Genomic DNA, 14,341 nt, shown 5'->3' with positions numbered 1-14,341 from the left:
AATTTATACATCGTTGTTTTGTCATATCTTGCCCTATCCGGAGTCTCCCTTCCCCCCTTCTCTGCTGTCCCTCTCCCAGGGAAGAGGTCACATGTGGATCCTTGTAATCAGTTCCCCCTTTCCAACCCACTCACCCTCCACTCTCCCAGCATCGTCCCTCACACCCTTGGTCCTGAAGGTATCATCCACCCTGGATTCCCTGTACCTCCAACCCTCATATGCACCAGTGTACAGCCTCTGTCCTATCCAGCCCTGCAAGGTAGAATTCGGATCATGGTAGTTGGGGGGAGGAAGCATCCAGGATCCGGGGGAAAGCTGTGTTCTTCATCGATACTACCTCACACCCTAATTAACCCATCTCCTCTCCTAAACCCCTCTATGAGGGGATCTCCATTGGTCGACACTTGGGCCTTGGGTCTCCACTCTGCACTTCCCCCTTCATTTAATATGATATATATACATATATATACATACATATATACATATACACATATATACACATACATACACACACTTATATCTTTTTTTTTTTTTTGCATGATGCCTTATACCTGGTCCCTTGGGCACCTCGTGATCGCACTGGCCGGTGTGCTTCTTCCATGTGGGCTTATTTGCTTCTGAGCTAGATGGCCGCTTGTTCACCTTCAAGCCTTTAAGACCCCAGACACTATCTCTTTTGATAGCCGGGCACCATCAGCTTTCTTCACCACATTTGCTTATGCACCCATTTGTCTTCAGCGATCCTATCATGGAGGTGTGCAGTCAATGATATGATTTTTTGTTCTTTGATGCCTGGTAACTGATCCCTTTGGGACCACTCGCTCACTCAGGCTGGTGTGTTCTTCCATGTGGACTTTGTTGCTTCTGAGCTAGATGGCCGCTTGTTTATCTTCAAGCCTTTAAGACCCCAGTCACTATCTCTTTTGATAGCCGGGCACCATCAGCTTTCTTCACCACATTTACTTGTTCACCCACTTTGGCTCCAGCCATTGTGTCGGGAGAGTGAGCATCATAGAGTTCCAATTTAATAAAAGAAGGTATTCATGCATTGAGGGAGTGTTTGAGTAGAGGCCCAAGGTCCTTCCGCCACCTTAATACTTGACCTATAAATATAGACACATAGATCTATTTCCCCATCCTCCTATATATATTTGCATGTACATGTCTTTGTCTAGACCTCCATGAATGCCCTTTGACTCCTAGCTCTTTCCTCCATCTCCCTTGACTTTCCTCCTGCCCTACTACCATGCTTTATCGCCACCTGGGCTAGAGTATACCTCTTCTCTAAGCAACCTTACCCTTGATCATTTCCCAGCAGGCCTGCCACTCCCACTTCTCTACCATTTGGGGTCCCATGTTTTTCCCTTGTCCCTGGGTTTGTTAACACCACTTCCTTACCCCCCCTACCCCCCCACCCCAAGTCCCCCCAAAACTGTCGGTCCCGTTGTTTTTCCTCCAGATAGTTCATCCAGCCTGTCCTATTCAGACAGACCTGTGGAGTCACTAACATGCACGAAAACTAGACAGAGGAAAACAAAGCAACAGTATACAACCAGACAACAAAACAACAAAAACAAACCACTGACAAAGAACAGAATAAAACAGTTCACAAGAGAAAAGCTTGTAGTTAGTTCAGGGATCGTTTGCTGGCCCTTAGGAGCGTTTTCCAGTCCAGTCTGTTGGGGCACCACGCCCTGGCCCCGAAGTCCACTTTCAGCATTCCCTGGGGACCTTGCCACTCCATTCCCTTGCTGTTCCGCTGCACTCCCCCAGTGATTTGCCTCGGTGTGGTGGGATCAGGTCAGGTGCAATTCCCACACTGTGTCTCCGGTGCTGTCCCCTGTATCGCCCTTAGTCACTGAGGGGCATCATGTCTCATAGTGGGGCCAGCCATGTTGTTCTCTCTGTGGACTGGCTGCTCTACTCAGGAACATCATCATCACGGCCTGGTGGGCCAGGCTGTGCTCCACTCTCTCATCCGGCCCCTTCATCTGCTCCTGTGTGCTCTGATCAAATATGTCCATCTCCCAGAGCTGCAGAGTCAATGTCGTCCTTTGGAAAAAAATTTTTTCGGGGGAGGGGCAGGAATCCACTTAATTTATGGTGCTGGGGCCAGCCTCCCAGACCTCTCCACCGGTTCCCTCCTCCACACCGGGATATTGCGTTCACACCTTGCGACACTGGGTTGAAGTCTGGTCCCACTTTCCCTGTGGAGATATAAACAATACCCTCCCCTTGGGTGGATTAATGCCCTATGACCCCACTACCCTTTTCTTCCTTGTATTTATCCTTTTGTTTGACCTCTTTAGAAACAAGAAAACTACTCGTACACTTGAGTCTTTCTCATAACACTGTCCTTATCATCTGTGTCCAACATCACAACAGTTGCTACAGCATTTTCCCCAAGCAGGAAGCAGAATTTTACAGCTACATGCTGTTTTCTTAAATCATCCATCACACAAAACGAGGTTTGGGTGGTGAAACTGCTTTTACGAAAAAAATCACTGTGCCCTGATGGCACCTTCCCGAGCGACACTACTGGTGCACTCACTCAGCGAGTAGCTTGGTGCTCGCCGAGCGGGGACTTTCCACTCCACCCAGTGCAGTTTCAGGTTTTGGGGGGCTACCCTCATAAGCAAGGCCATGAACCAGTTCTGGGAAACTGGCTTTAGCCCAGTCAGAATACCTGGCAGGACTGTAGTGTGGGCCAGGAACTGAATATTTAGTAGGGATGTGATTGAATTACCTACTTTTGTTCTGGTGTATGCAAAAATGGAACATTTCTTTCTTTTTTCCCTTTGCTGTCCTGCAGGTTTTTAAGAAACATTTTATCAGGAGCCCCTAACAGATATTCTTATCCCCGCAGCGCCATTAGATGCGGCGTAGTCGTAAAGGTGTTGCACTCATCATTTGAAGTCCATTTTCTTCTTTCCTGAACTCCTGATATCAGTTCCCCTTCCCCTCCCCTCCCCTATGCTAACGCCGCCTGCACCCTTCATAAATCTCACATTATCATTGGACATTTCTGTGGGGTGAATAGCCTCAGCTGACATATAGGGCATGGAGGGCAAGGGAGAAAATGTACCTTACACTTTCTGTGTTCAGAGGTAACGGATCTTTATGAGGATGGCTCAGTGTGTCCCTTGAGTCACGGTGTTTCAGACTAGCCTGATAGCCATCTGCATATGATACACCCGTGTTCCAGAATGTCCTGGTAGACTCTGTTTACTTTTGTCTCACCAGTGTATGGGATATCCTGTTTTTTTAATCTCACGTTTTCCTTGTTGTTGATGTTCTCTCTTGTTTTGGCAACACATCCCTTCCCTTCAAAGTTATTGGAGTTTTATCTGTTTTTATCTTTTTGAGTACTTGCATATCTGAAAATGTATAAATTTCCATATTTGGATGCCCGTTTGACAGAATATATATAGACTTGTAGGATTAAAATATTTCTTACTTCAAATTGGAAAGTTAGTGCTGCTTTGCCAGTGTCCACCAAATTTGGATTAAGATCAGATTGACTGTATCGTTTAATGTTCGTGTAGGTGTCACAGTTCGAGTGCCTCAAACAACTACATACGTGGTAAACAACGGCCTGACGCTGGGATCAGCGGGACCTCAGCTCACAGTACACCACCGCCCACCACAAGTGCATACTGTAAGTGTTGGGGGTAAAGTTGCCCAAAACTGTAGGTGGCATTTTCCCTTTTTAAAGTAGTTTTGACTAAGGGAAATGCTAGATCTTTCTATTTTCCCAGCAGGAGTTTCAGAAAAGTGATATTACCATTAGGAACATGATGACCTTTCTGGGAATCTGACGATCGTTGCATTTGAGTGTGGTGTTGGGTACAGTTCAGCAGGATCTACAGTTAGGGGAAAGGAAGTGAAGTAAACCACTTTTAACTTATGGCCAAATTCAAAGAACTTTCCTTCTTCATGCTTTTTATTCTTCAAAACAGTGTATCAGTTCTGTTAGATTGTCATCTACTTACTGTTTTAAGTGATCCAGTGCTATTTGGAAGTTATTTGTCATGAGCTGCAGAGAAATCCAATGCTTACTTAAATTTGATAACTATGAATACACCATGTAAATGTTAACTTTATATAAGCAAGAGGAATAGCAACTTTTTATTTATAAGTATAACAACCTTTACAGATATGACAATTTTTTGCCTAGGAAGATATGTTTAAAAAAAATTATAAAAATTGCTAGCATTTATCGAATGCTACCATGGGCCAGTTACTGTTGATAATGTAGGGGCTCCTCACATAGGTGTGCTTTAGGAAGGTTTATAACTGTGTAACCTTTTCATAAATCGGGTAGCTAGTGCACACATGGGAATGGATTAAGTGGAATTAGAACCAATGCATAACAGCCCCAGAGTCTATGATTGTAGCAACTAGTATTTTAATTGCTCGTCTACAATGGGGGGAAAAATCAGTGACATGATTGGATTCACTAATTATTTATATATATATACACACACACACACACACACACACACACATTACATGTATTATCTTACTTAATTTTCACAAGCCTATGAGGATTACTTTTCCCCTTTGGGGGCTGAAAAGCATACTATGTCACAGAGCTGTTAAATGGTTACATTCAATCACGTAAGTTGGCATAAGTAGTGCTATTATCCAATGTCAGTTTCAGCCCAGTTTTTTAAAAATTATATTGTTTGATCCCAGTGCTTCCAAAATATTTTATTATGTGACAAATACACCATAACTATTTTAGCACCTGCAAATCACTTCTTTCATTAGATTATACTTTTACTTTTAGAAAGTATATAGCAAATTTCTTTATAATATTATTTTGCAAATTTGGCAACCAACCAGTGCCTTTCTTCTTTCTTCCATAAACAGAATCCCATGTGTATTGTCTTACAATAAACTCTGTTTATCTTCTGGGGAATAAATAGGTTTTTGAACATTATATTTTAATCTAAACATTAAACTTCTTACATTCAACTTTTCAAATCTTCAGGAGTCAAGAGAATAATATAAAGTCTACCACTAAACTTCCAAGAGTTAACCTGTGAATAGCAAACATGGAAAACAAAAGAAGATACTTGGTATTTGCGCTGATTCAGAAGCCTACAACTAGAGTTAGAATCAGAACTTTAAAAATAATTGTCAGTCACTAAGCCTTCTTCAATCAAAGCTCATGGAATTAGCACAGCAGTCTTTTATGTTTTGCTAGCTGCACATTTATTTAATGTTACTTAGTGACTACCGTGTATACTCGAATATAAGCCCACCCGAGTATAAGCCGAGGCACCTAATGATTACCTGGGAAACCAGAAAAACTGATTGACTCGAGTGTAAGCCTAGGGTGGGAAATGCAGGATGTGAATTAACACAGAGACCAGAGGGGAGAGACGGAGCGCAGCCACAGACACATCCTTACCAGTTCAGCTGCTGGCGGAAGTGAATCACTATGGGTGCTTCTGCGAATTGGAGCCGTCCACGTCATAGGACGGCTGATTGGTTAGATGTGAGTAAACAAACATTCAAAGCCCTGCAGTATCAGCGGAGCTTTGAATGAATAGCGGAGAATGGCAATCACCCGCGAGGTGTTACACCTTGCTGGGGCACCACTGACCCGTGTATAAGCCGAACGCCAGTTTTTCAGCACGTTTTTTGTGCTGAAAAACTCGGTTTATACATGAGTACATATGGTGAGTTATTTTAGGTAGAAAAGATCATTTGCGAGAGAAAATAAACCAATTGGGACTATACTCAAATAATTTCTACTTTTTCCCACTAGGCATATGAATCTCAGCAATGCATTTCCTTTCCTCGGACTTACTCAGCATATCCTTTTTGAGTTCTTACTATGCGAAATTCACTGCTACTTAACTTTGAGCAGGAGTAGAAATGAAAAAGATATCATCAGACCTTCACAGAATTCACGGGTCGAATTAGAAATTTACTTAAAAATAGTCACACATTTCTTTATATAGTGAATTTCAGTTAAGGTAATATTTTTGATATCCCTTCCACTATAAAGGCAGTGACTAATGCTCTGTTGCACTTTTTCAGAAAGGCCATCCAAAGCCCTACTTGTGGCTTTTGCTTTCATTGTTCTGAAAGAGTTGTGATCCTCTTAAATTGATGTGATTGTTCTTTAATAGGAGCCCCCACGCCCTGTGCACCCAGCACCTTTACCAGAAGCCCCACAGCCACAGCGTCTGCCCCCAGAAGCTGCCAGCACATCTCTGCCTCAGAAGCCACACTTGAAGTTAGCACGAGTTCAGAGTCAAAATGGCATCGTACTGTCATGGAGTGTCCTGGAAGTGGATCGAAGCTGTGCCACTGTTGATAGTTACCATCTCTATGCTTATCATGAGGAACCCAGTGCCACTGTGCCCTCACAATGGAAAAAGATCGGGGAAGTAAAGGCACTTCCTTTGCCCATGGCTTGTACTCTCACCCAGTTTGTATCTGGTAGCAAGTACTACTTTGCAGTAAGAGCCAAGGACATTTATGGGCGATTTGGACCTTTCTGTGACCCTCAGTCAACAGATGTGATTTCTTCTTCCCAGAACAGTTAAGCCTTGGAGCCTTTATCTCTTTCAGAAGTTCCACTTTTTGGTCTTGTTTTTAATCTTGTGCATGGTACCCATTGTAAAAATCAACATTCTGCAAGATTCCTTGGACAGATGTGCCCGAAACACTACATTTGTTTATAACCGAAAGTAAAATAAACTCAACCTATAAAGCAAGAATCTATTTTCCTGGACAATTCAAGCTTCGAACTTTTGAAATGTAAATGTGCACCTTGCTTTTTTAGTTTTGAGGCTAGAGTCTTGGGGATAGTTGTGGGTGTTTGCGTTTTGTTTTTCCCCCTTAGTCACATGTTTCTTGGAGTGGGATCTCCCACCTCCATTCTCAAATTTACCTTTTTCAGTTAAATAGATCAAAGTTAATTAATTATGTAAGTCGCATGATAATGATTCTGATTCTAAGGGATCTGTGGGATCATAGTTACTGATGTAAATTGAATCTAAACAAAGCCCAGAGAAATACATAAAGAAAAATGACTAAATTAAAGTAACTAAAAGCATTAATTTGAACACAAGGCGGAAACAGTTTGCCCCCCCCCCCTTTTTTTTTGCAAGAATCTCTTGGGTTGTGTATTAGTAAAAGCCACAGGTGGCCCTGTCTTTCTCTTCATCTGGTGTTTTGAATTTATTTTGTGCCTTAAAGACTAACTACAAATACAAGCACGACCATTTGTCCATAGCTGTTTGCTCTTCCCTTTCAGACTCCACCCTTCATTTCTCCTACATCTTCAGCAAGTGTGTCCTGTCTCTCCAAAGCAAAGCTTTTATATATAGTCACATCTGTGGTTATCATTACATTTAACTTAAAAGAATAATAATTTTAAAATGGATGTGCTATTTTCTTCTATAGAATACAAATGTTTTATTTTTGGTCACTATATAAATTCATTCTCTGTAAAGTGGACCAAGAGAAAACGAATTGTACTTTGCTATCTGTGCTGTATGATGTCCCCTAGGGATTATGAAAATAATTTTAGTTCATCAGCAAAGCTTAGTGCCGTTTCAAAGGAAGGAGGTGGTAAAATTCACCAAGCGCAGGAAACAAGTACCTACAGGGTGAGCACCATTCTTCTCTATTCCCGTATCGATCCATCGATTTTAACCTGTTATGTTTTGATGGTGCCACGTCATTTACTTATGCCAGCCATGAATAGAAGCTTCAGCCATCTCCTTTGGGGTCATTTTCTATAACAATTATGTGTAAAATCCTGTGTAACGCCATCTCTCTTCAGAGTTAATAAAATTCAGCTTCAATCGTGGATTTTCATTATGGGTACCAGCTACACTGGTATCAGCTTAGCGTTAGGTGTAGATTGTTTAAGACAGGAAGGCTGGGGTATGTTTGAGAATAAGGCTGTGATTGGAAATGTTTTCAAAGGAATTAATGGAGTTTGTAAAAGAAATTTTCAAGTCATCTGCACCTTACCATATTTAATCTGTAATTTGAGACCTCAACTTTGTCATTGATTTTCCTGGGAATTATTTGTAAGTACCGTTTTGTTTGCAACTTTGTAATGGGAATTCTGGTTGTAAAATTATCAGAGAAAATATACTTTCACAGGTCATGTACTGTCATCCTAATTGTGAAGTTTGATGCTAAAGAAAGCCTACAGATAGCAAAAATGTCAATTCTCTGATACCTTCCTTTCACTTGCAGAAAATGAGACCATAATAAGAATTGGTGTTCTCATGACTCGAGTTTGCTAACCAACTATGTAGATGTTACTCATGCCAGGACTAATTTTAAGATGATAGTAAAGTTGTCAATGTAATGACAATGATCATTTTCAAAATGGGGAAATTGATGATCCTCTACATGTAGATGAGCATCTATCTCTATGTACATATATTAGTTAATGTTGATTTATGTGATCAGGATTTCTGTGTACAGAATTAGCCTGTGTTCAAAATTATTCTGTATTGACCTATTTTATGGTCATGTGACATTTGCTTACTAGTATAGAAAAAGTTCCCTTGATAAGTGTTTATATTCATTATTTTTTTTAAAGCTTTCAAGCATTATATAATCAAGTGAGGAAAGCCCAGTAGGATGAAAATATTTTATTATTTTAGCCTATATTGTGTGTTTTCTATGAAAGGGGGGTGGGGATAGTAAATTCTCAAATAGTAACCTGGAAATAGCTTTACTACAATAAATACTTAAAATTGTCTTGTTCCAGATGGTGGAAGGAAGGTACAAAGAGAAAATTGCAATGTTTTCAGGCTCCTCAAATTAGCTGCCATGTGATTTATGGGCAACAGCTCACTGATGTACTAAAAGGTGCTAGACCAGAACTCAAGGGAGTCATCATGAGCAGGTTTTTATTTTGTGTGCTGGTCGTTGATTTTGTGATTTCTTTGGGGAGTGAGAATGGAGGTTCACAGCTAAAAATAGCTACTTAGATGATTTTTAGTAGCAAATCACACACCATGGTACCCTTTTGTATTTCATGGTACCTTTTCACAAAGTATTACAGATAAAGCTCAATTATCCCATTTGGGGAATGCAAGTTTGCTACATTTTTAGCCTGACAATACTTGGGTAAGTATTGCCCTGTTGGGGATCTATCTTGGAAACTTCTGCTGTTTCAGCCTGCAATGTAGGGTGTATATATGGCATTTAAAGGTAGCTACGGTGAGGTTTGTTACTCTCTACTTGGCACTTTGTCTGAGTAATTTTCACCCTGTTTTAAGTGTGATTTAAGCCTCTTTTTAAAAATTGTGTTCCTTCCCAGTGGATTTGTATACTGCATACAAACAAATCATCTGTTTCAACAGTTAACTTTAGGAGATAACTGCACCCTCTATTTCTCTGTGCTCACTTTTAACAGACTGCAGGATACTGTGTGCTGTCCACTTAGCACAGTGTGCATCTAGGAGAGAAGGGGAGAGGAGAGCTTTTCTCTTTGAAAAGTGGATTTTTTTAAATTTTTTGGAGCGACCATTTGCCTCACAGAGAGGTGTTCCCTATTCATTCTTCCCTGCCACCATTGCCAGATAATCCCCAGGAAGAGGACCAAAAGCAAGGAGCTGAGACTCTTCCTTGGGCCCCTCTTGTCTGCAGAACCTAGGCCGAATTGCACCATACTGTATTGGATACAGTGAGATGTTTCTTTTTTGTTGTTAGCTCCTTTGCTTTGATTATTCTCAGTGATTTCTGCAGCAAGGCTAGTAGTGTTAATACTGCATGATGCGCACATAGCTTCCGTACGTTTTCCAGCACTGTGCAAGAGCAACAAAAGAATGCCGGTGATCTCCTCACCCCTCACTATATATACTGTGGTCTTCGCACAGACAAGTCCTGCAAAGGCTTTCGAAGTGTTCTCCCCCGTCTCCCTCCTCGGGTTGCCTCCGTGTCCTGTGATTCTTTTTCTTATTTTAATTGGTCACTGACCCATTATTGGCCCATTTTATTCTGATTTCCAGTGAAATCATGCCCCAGTATTAGATTATTATAAATAACTATGTAAGTCAATGTATGATTCTGCCTTCCTTACTGTTAACTGGGCAAATTATGCCCTCTTTTTGGACAAAAAGTGAAAAAGCAATCCTTTTATAAGGTGTTTTATTAGTGTGGCAGATATACCTGCTTTCTTAAACTTATCCCCTTGAGCCAACCACGGGGAGGAAGAAGACGTACCATACAAATTTTGTCTTCTCATAAAAATTGTTTTTGTTCCTTGTTTGTAGAGTCAGCTAAGTATCCATCATTTATATTTAAATGCTATCTTTTAAAATTTTAATTTTTGTAAATAAGGTAATTGGGTAACCAACCGCCTTTTGGGGATCCTAGCTTAAGTATTTTATCAACCATGTGAAAATTAAATGTAAAAATACTTTGTAGGAAACTTGCATCCTGACTTTTCTTTATTGCCGCTGAAAATGTAAATAATAAGGTCATGTAAGACTTTCTTAATGTCTACTATCAGTTGGGCAGGCCGCCCAATTGATGTTAGCTTTGGAAGGTGTTTTTTTTAATGTGCAGTATAGTGGTGTCTGTATAAGTGTTAACTGCAGTGGGATTTGTGCAGCGAGCCTGAAATTTATACTTTGAAATAAACTACTGGGTTTTTAACATTCTGTGTACGCTCTGATTCATTCGGATTACTCTCAGCCTTGTGTTTTCTTTTGAAAAATTTATACTCGCTTAAAATCACCTGTTTGCTGAAAGGTTCGTGGTTGACACTCCCCTCCCCCCCCCCCCCCCACACACACACACCCAGAGAGGCCGCTTGGAAGACAAGTGTGGTTCAGAAGAGCCACCGCCTTGGGGACCCTGGGCAACAGCCCGCATCTACATAGGTACATAGGTTAGGTCCACACGTGCTCGCTGATGACAGCAACAACACGCTCCTCGAACCGTCGGATTCAACCTCCTTCAAACAACATGGCCCTCAGAACAAGCCTTCAGTTTTCAGAGAAAAGTTGCTATGCAGAGTTGCCCACCCAATTGGATATACTGCAAAATTGCTGCCTAATTGGACATACAGTGATAACTCGGTTGTCAAATACAATTCATTCCAAAGTTGAATTCAAAAAGGGAGAAGTTGGAGAATTGAACATATTTTCCCATGAGGAATAGTGGAAAACCAAATAATTGGTTCTGAGGCGCCAAAACTACACTTAGAAATGCTCTTCCCTGCCCCCCGGACAAAAAATTTAATACCCCAAATTGTGGAAGTAACCCTTAAAACATCTAAACAATAAATTAAATATCAATAAGTGAAATTGTTATCTTGTGCAAATCACAAAACACATGCATTTTGTAATGTACTAACACGAGTGCTGAATGGAGACGTGTCACTGGTGTCCAGCCAGGTGCAAGACGAGACTGAAACTCGGCCTTCCAAGAGTTTTAAAGTCAGATTTTCCATTTGACGATCGCCAAGTTAGAACCCGGCGCAGAATTGCCTTGAACTTTGCTGTTGGACTAGTGAAAAGTGCCAGCTTGGCGCAGTTCAACAAACAAGTGACGTACCCCTGTGCTGCTGGCCTTTCCATTTTTAAAACTTCTTTTGTGAACTAGGTGAAGGTTTGTAGAACCGATCATCAGTTTTATATTCAGTATTGTGTACGCTTTGGGTTTCAACGCCGTTAAAATCCCCTCAATAGCGCATCACTTCTCACGACCTCCCTGCTTGTCCTCCATCCCTCCTCCTCCTCCGAAAGCTCTGAACTGTGTTCTTCGGTAGTCGCCGCCCTTTGGGTCTGCGCTGATTGATAGTGTGGCACAGGAGTGCGCTAGGTTCCAGACCCAGAGGGGAACCAAGCACCATAGTCTCGGTGCCACTAGTCTCTCGTGACGGTCAGTCTGGTCTTCATTTTGTGGTCGGGTCCACATTGTTTTCCTCCCATTCCATCCAGAACCATTTAATAGTGGTAACTGGGCACCATCTAGTTCTGGTTTCTGAGCTGTGGAGATTGAGGTTCTTGTGGACCTTCATGAGGTTCGTGAGGTGGTTGGAAGAGGCGAATTGCCAGCCCGCCACCACTAATCGTGGGTTTAATTAGCACAATTGTACGGTTGAGATACATAGATATGGAAGTCATCGAGAGCATGAGAGAAGATATTGAAATAATGGAGTCAGACACATTTCACGGTAGCATGCTCACCTCAGCCCCGCATGGTGGCCCACGTGGAGAGAGGGGAATGGAAGGAGGACAAGGGGAACAGGAACCCAAGTGAGGACGGGCGAGGAGAAACCAGTGAGAGGTCAAGGCATGAGCCGAGAGAGCAATCTCTATTGCTAACCCAGGCCTATATACCTGTGGGTGCGTGCAAGCCCACTAATTACAGGTAAAGACATACGTCACAGGAAAAGGTTGCACTATAGGTTATACAGCAATGGGGGGGAGGGGGGATACACGCAACAGGAAGAAGAGGGATTGGTATACATGTGACAAGATGGGCGGATCCTAGATTCAGGATGGCAGCTTGATGTCACTGAGGGTTTGATCTGTTCTCTGGATCTCCACAGGAACCATTATCAGTAGGGTGTAAACCCCACCTACAGGAACCAAATCAATGACTGCAGGTCTGTCTATTGTCCTTAACAGCAGGGAGCGAGGAGGGGGCTACCTTAGTCTGGTGACTGACTGTCTTCAGGGAGGATGTCTGTAAGCATCTGACCTCCCCCACAGTGAAGTTCTGATCCTCCAGGTTCAGCAACTCAAGTTGTATGACTGTCTAGGTTTCATAGCTTTGCTCCCGGTATATTCTATCACATTTCATGCATTTACAGATGAAGCAGATGGAAATATAAATGTCCTCAGTCATATGGTGCATGTATATATATATATATATATATATAATGTATATCAAGAAATATGCGTTTTTACATCCCTATATATACTTTATGAGTAGACTCTCTGAGTCTTCCTAAGCCTGTAGGTCACCACTATTACAGGATTATGTATATAAACAGTATCGATTTGCCTCTGCTGCCTTTGACTCTGGCAACGCCCCCAATATCCCCCCCCCTGCCTCCATGATTCTTTGCCAGCCTCCCTTTTGTTGTATGTTGCCTTCCCTTCACTTAAGCTGACAATCGACTGCTATCTAGCCTTGAACTTCCCTTACCTCCTGCCCTGATCATCATCAAAGAATGGTTTTTTCTAGTGTGAGAATCTTTCCTTGACTCTTTAATAGTAGTGACCCCTAGAATGCTTGTCTCCTGTGACCAATTTAACTTAGGATAATTCCTGTGGGTCCATCCATGTTAGGAGGCGTTTCTTTGATTTCTTGCTTAACGTTTTGTAGCATTCCATTGTGTGCATGGGTATCATGTAGTAAATGACGTGAGAGCTACACAGTCCAGCCGATGGCACGGTTCTTCTTACAGTATTGGATAAACGCTAACTTAGGCTTTGTTATTTATTCCTATGCTATCTATGTTTATTGTCCACTACAAAAACACTCGTGATGTTCATGAACGCCCAGAAAAATCACTAGCTGATGTTTCACTAGTGGTTCCTTTGAAAATACCTCCCTCCTTTTCTATGGCCGTATCTAGCAAGAAGCAGGGGAAAGAACACGGAGGAGGAGTCCAGGTTCTTTGTGAGCCACGTCTGCAAATGGCACCGATCCCATCTCTGATTACACCGGCTGCTGTTCCCACCTCCTAAGGGAACCTGGAGATGTGCCCTAGCCTAGCGTGGCCAGGTGTAAAAAGGTTTCCATTCTTTTGGCGAGTCGACGAGCAGTTCGGCCATTGCTCTCTCGTGGTACAGAATCTTATATGCTGAAGCCTCCTATTGTTACATTGGATGTGAATACATTTGCTGTTATAAACAAAGCCAGTGTAAAATGAAAAAAATTATTACTTTAATATATTTTATTAAGATAAATTCTGAAGGGAAAAACATAGCTAAAATAATGCCTTCTCTTTCCTCCTCTCCCTGCCTCATGTCAATATTGGTTTCATGCGGATAAAATCAAAGTTGTAGGCCTCCGGCATGCCCTGATGGAGAGTCTTGTTGAAAGTGCCCCAGTGAAAAACAGGGAGGCCGTCTTGTACTGTGGGGCCACTGATAGCATAGGCTCCGTACTGGGATGCCAGCGACATATCTGCCACCTGGAAAGAGAGGATGGAGGCATTTTAGAACACCCTTAGAAGAAGAAATGGTGAAAAATCTATGGCTTTAAATCTTCCTCTTTGAGCCACAATATTAGCCTCAAAATTCTAACTCCAAAACTTAAAATTACTGTGGGCCCATTAATCCCTGTTTGTAAAATGGGATTAACAGCCTCATTACATGGAATT

At 42.0% G+C, this 14,341-nt stretch overlaps 2 protein-coding genes across 4 annotated transcripts in view; one reads left to right on the top strand and one right to left on the bottom strand.

The window, feature by feature from the left end:
• The window catches only part of ATF7IP (activating transcription factor 7 interacting protein), a 127,757-nt gene extending 117,104 nt beyond the window's left edge, over positions 1 to 10,653 (top strand). For all 3 annotated transcript variants that reach the window (XM_075552032.1, XM_075552031.1, XM_075552033.1), the window contains exons 14-15: positions 3,546 to 3,658; positions 6,147 to 10,653. In XM_075552032.1, the coding sequence (XP_075408147.1) occupies positions 3,546 to 3,658; positions 6,147 to 6,566 (533 nt within the window). In that variant the 3' untranslated portion in view covers positions 6,567 to 10,653. The remainder of the gene's footprint in view (positions 1 to 3,545; positions 3,659 to 6,146) is intronic.
• A 3,310-nt stretch (positions 10,654 to 13,963) lies between these two features.
• The window catches only part of PLBD1 (phospholipase B domain containing 1), a 64,366-nt gene continuing 63,988 nt past the window's right edge, over positions 13,964 to 14,341 (bottom strand). The window contains exon 11 of the mRNA XM_075553332.1: positions 13,964 to 14,152. Within this exon, the coding sequence (XP_075409447.1) occupies positions 13,982 to 14,152 (171 nt within the window). The 3' untranslated portion in view covers positions 13,964 to 13,981. The remainder of the gene's footprint in view (positions 14,153 to 14,341) is intronic.

This window comes from Tenrec ecaudatus, chromosome 6, assembly GCF_050624435.1.
Source record: "Tenrec ecaudatus isolate mTenEca1 chromosome 6, mTenEca1.hap1, whole genome shotgun sequence".
NCBI lineage: Eukaryota > Metazoa > Chordata > Mammalia > Afrosoricida > Tenrecidae > Tenrec > Tenrec ecaudatus.
Note: the sequence above shows the minus strand (reverse complement) of the source record. Positions and strands in the feature narration are given on the sequence as shown.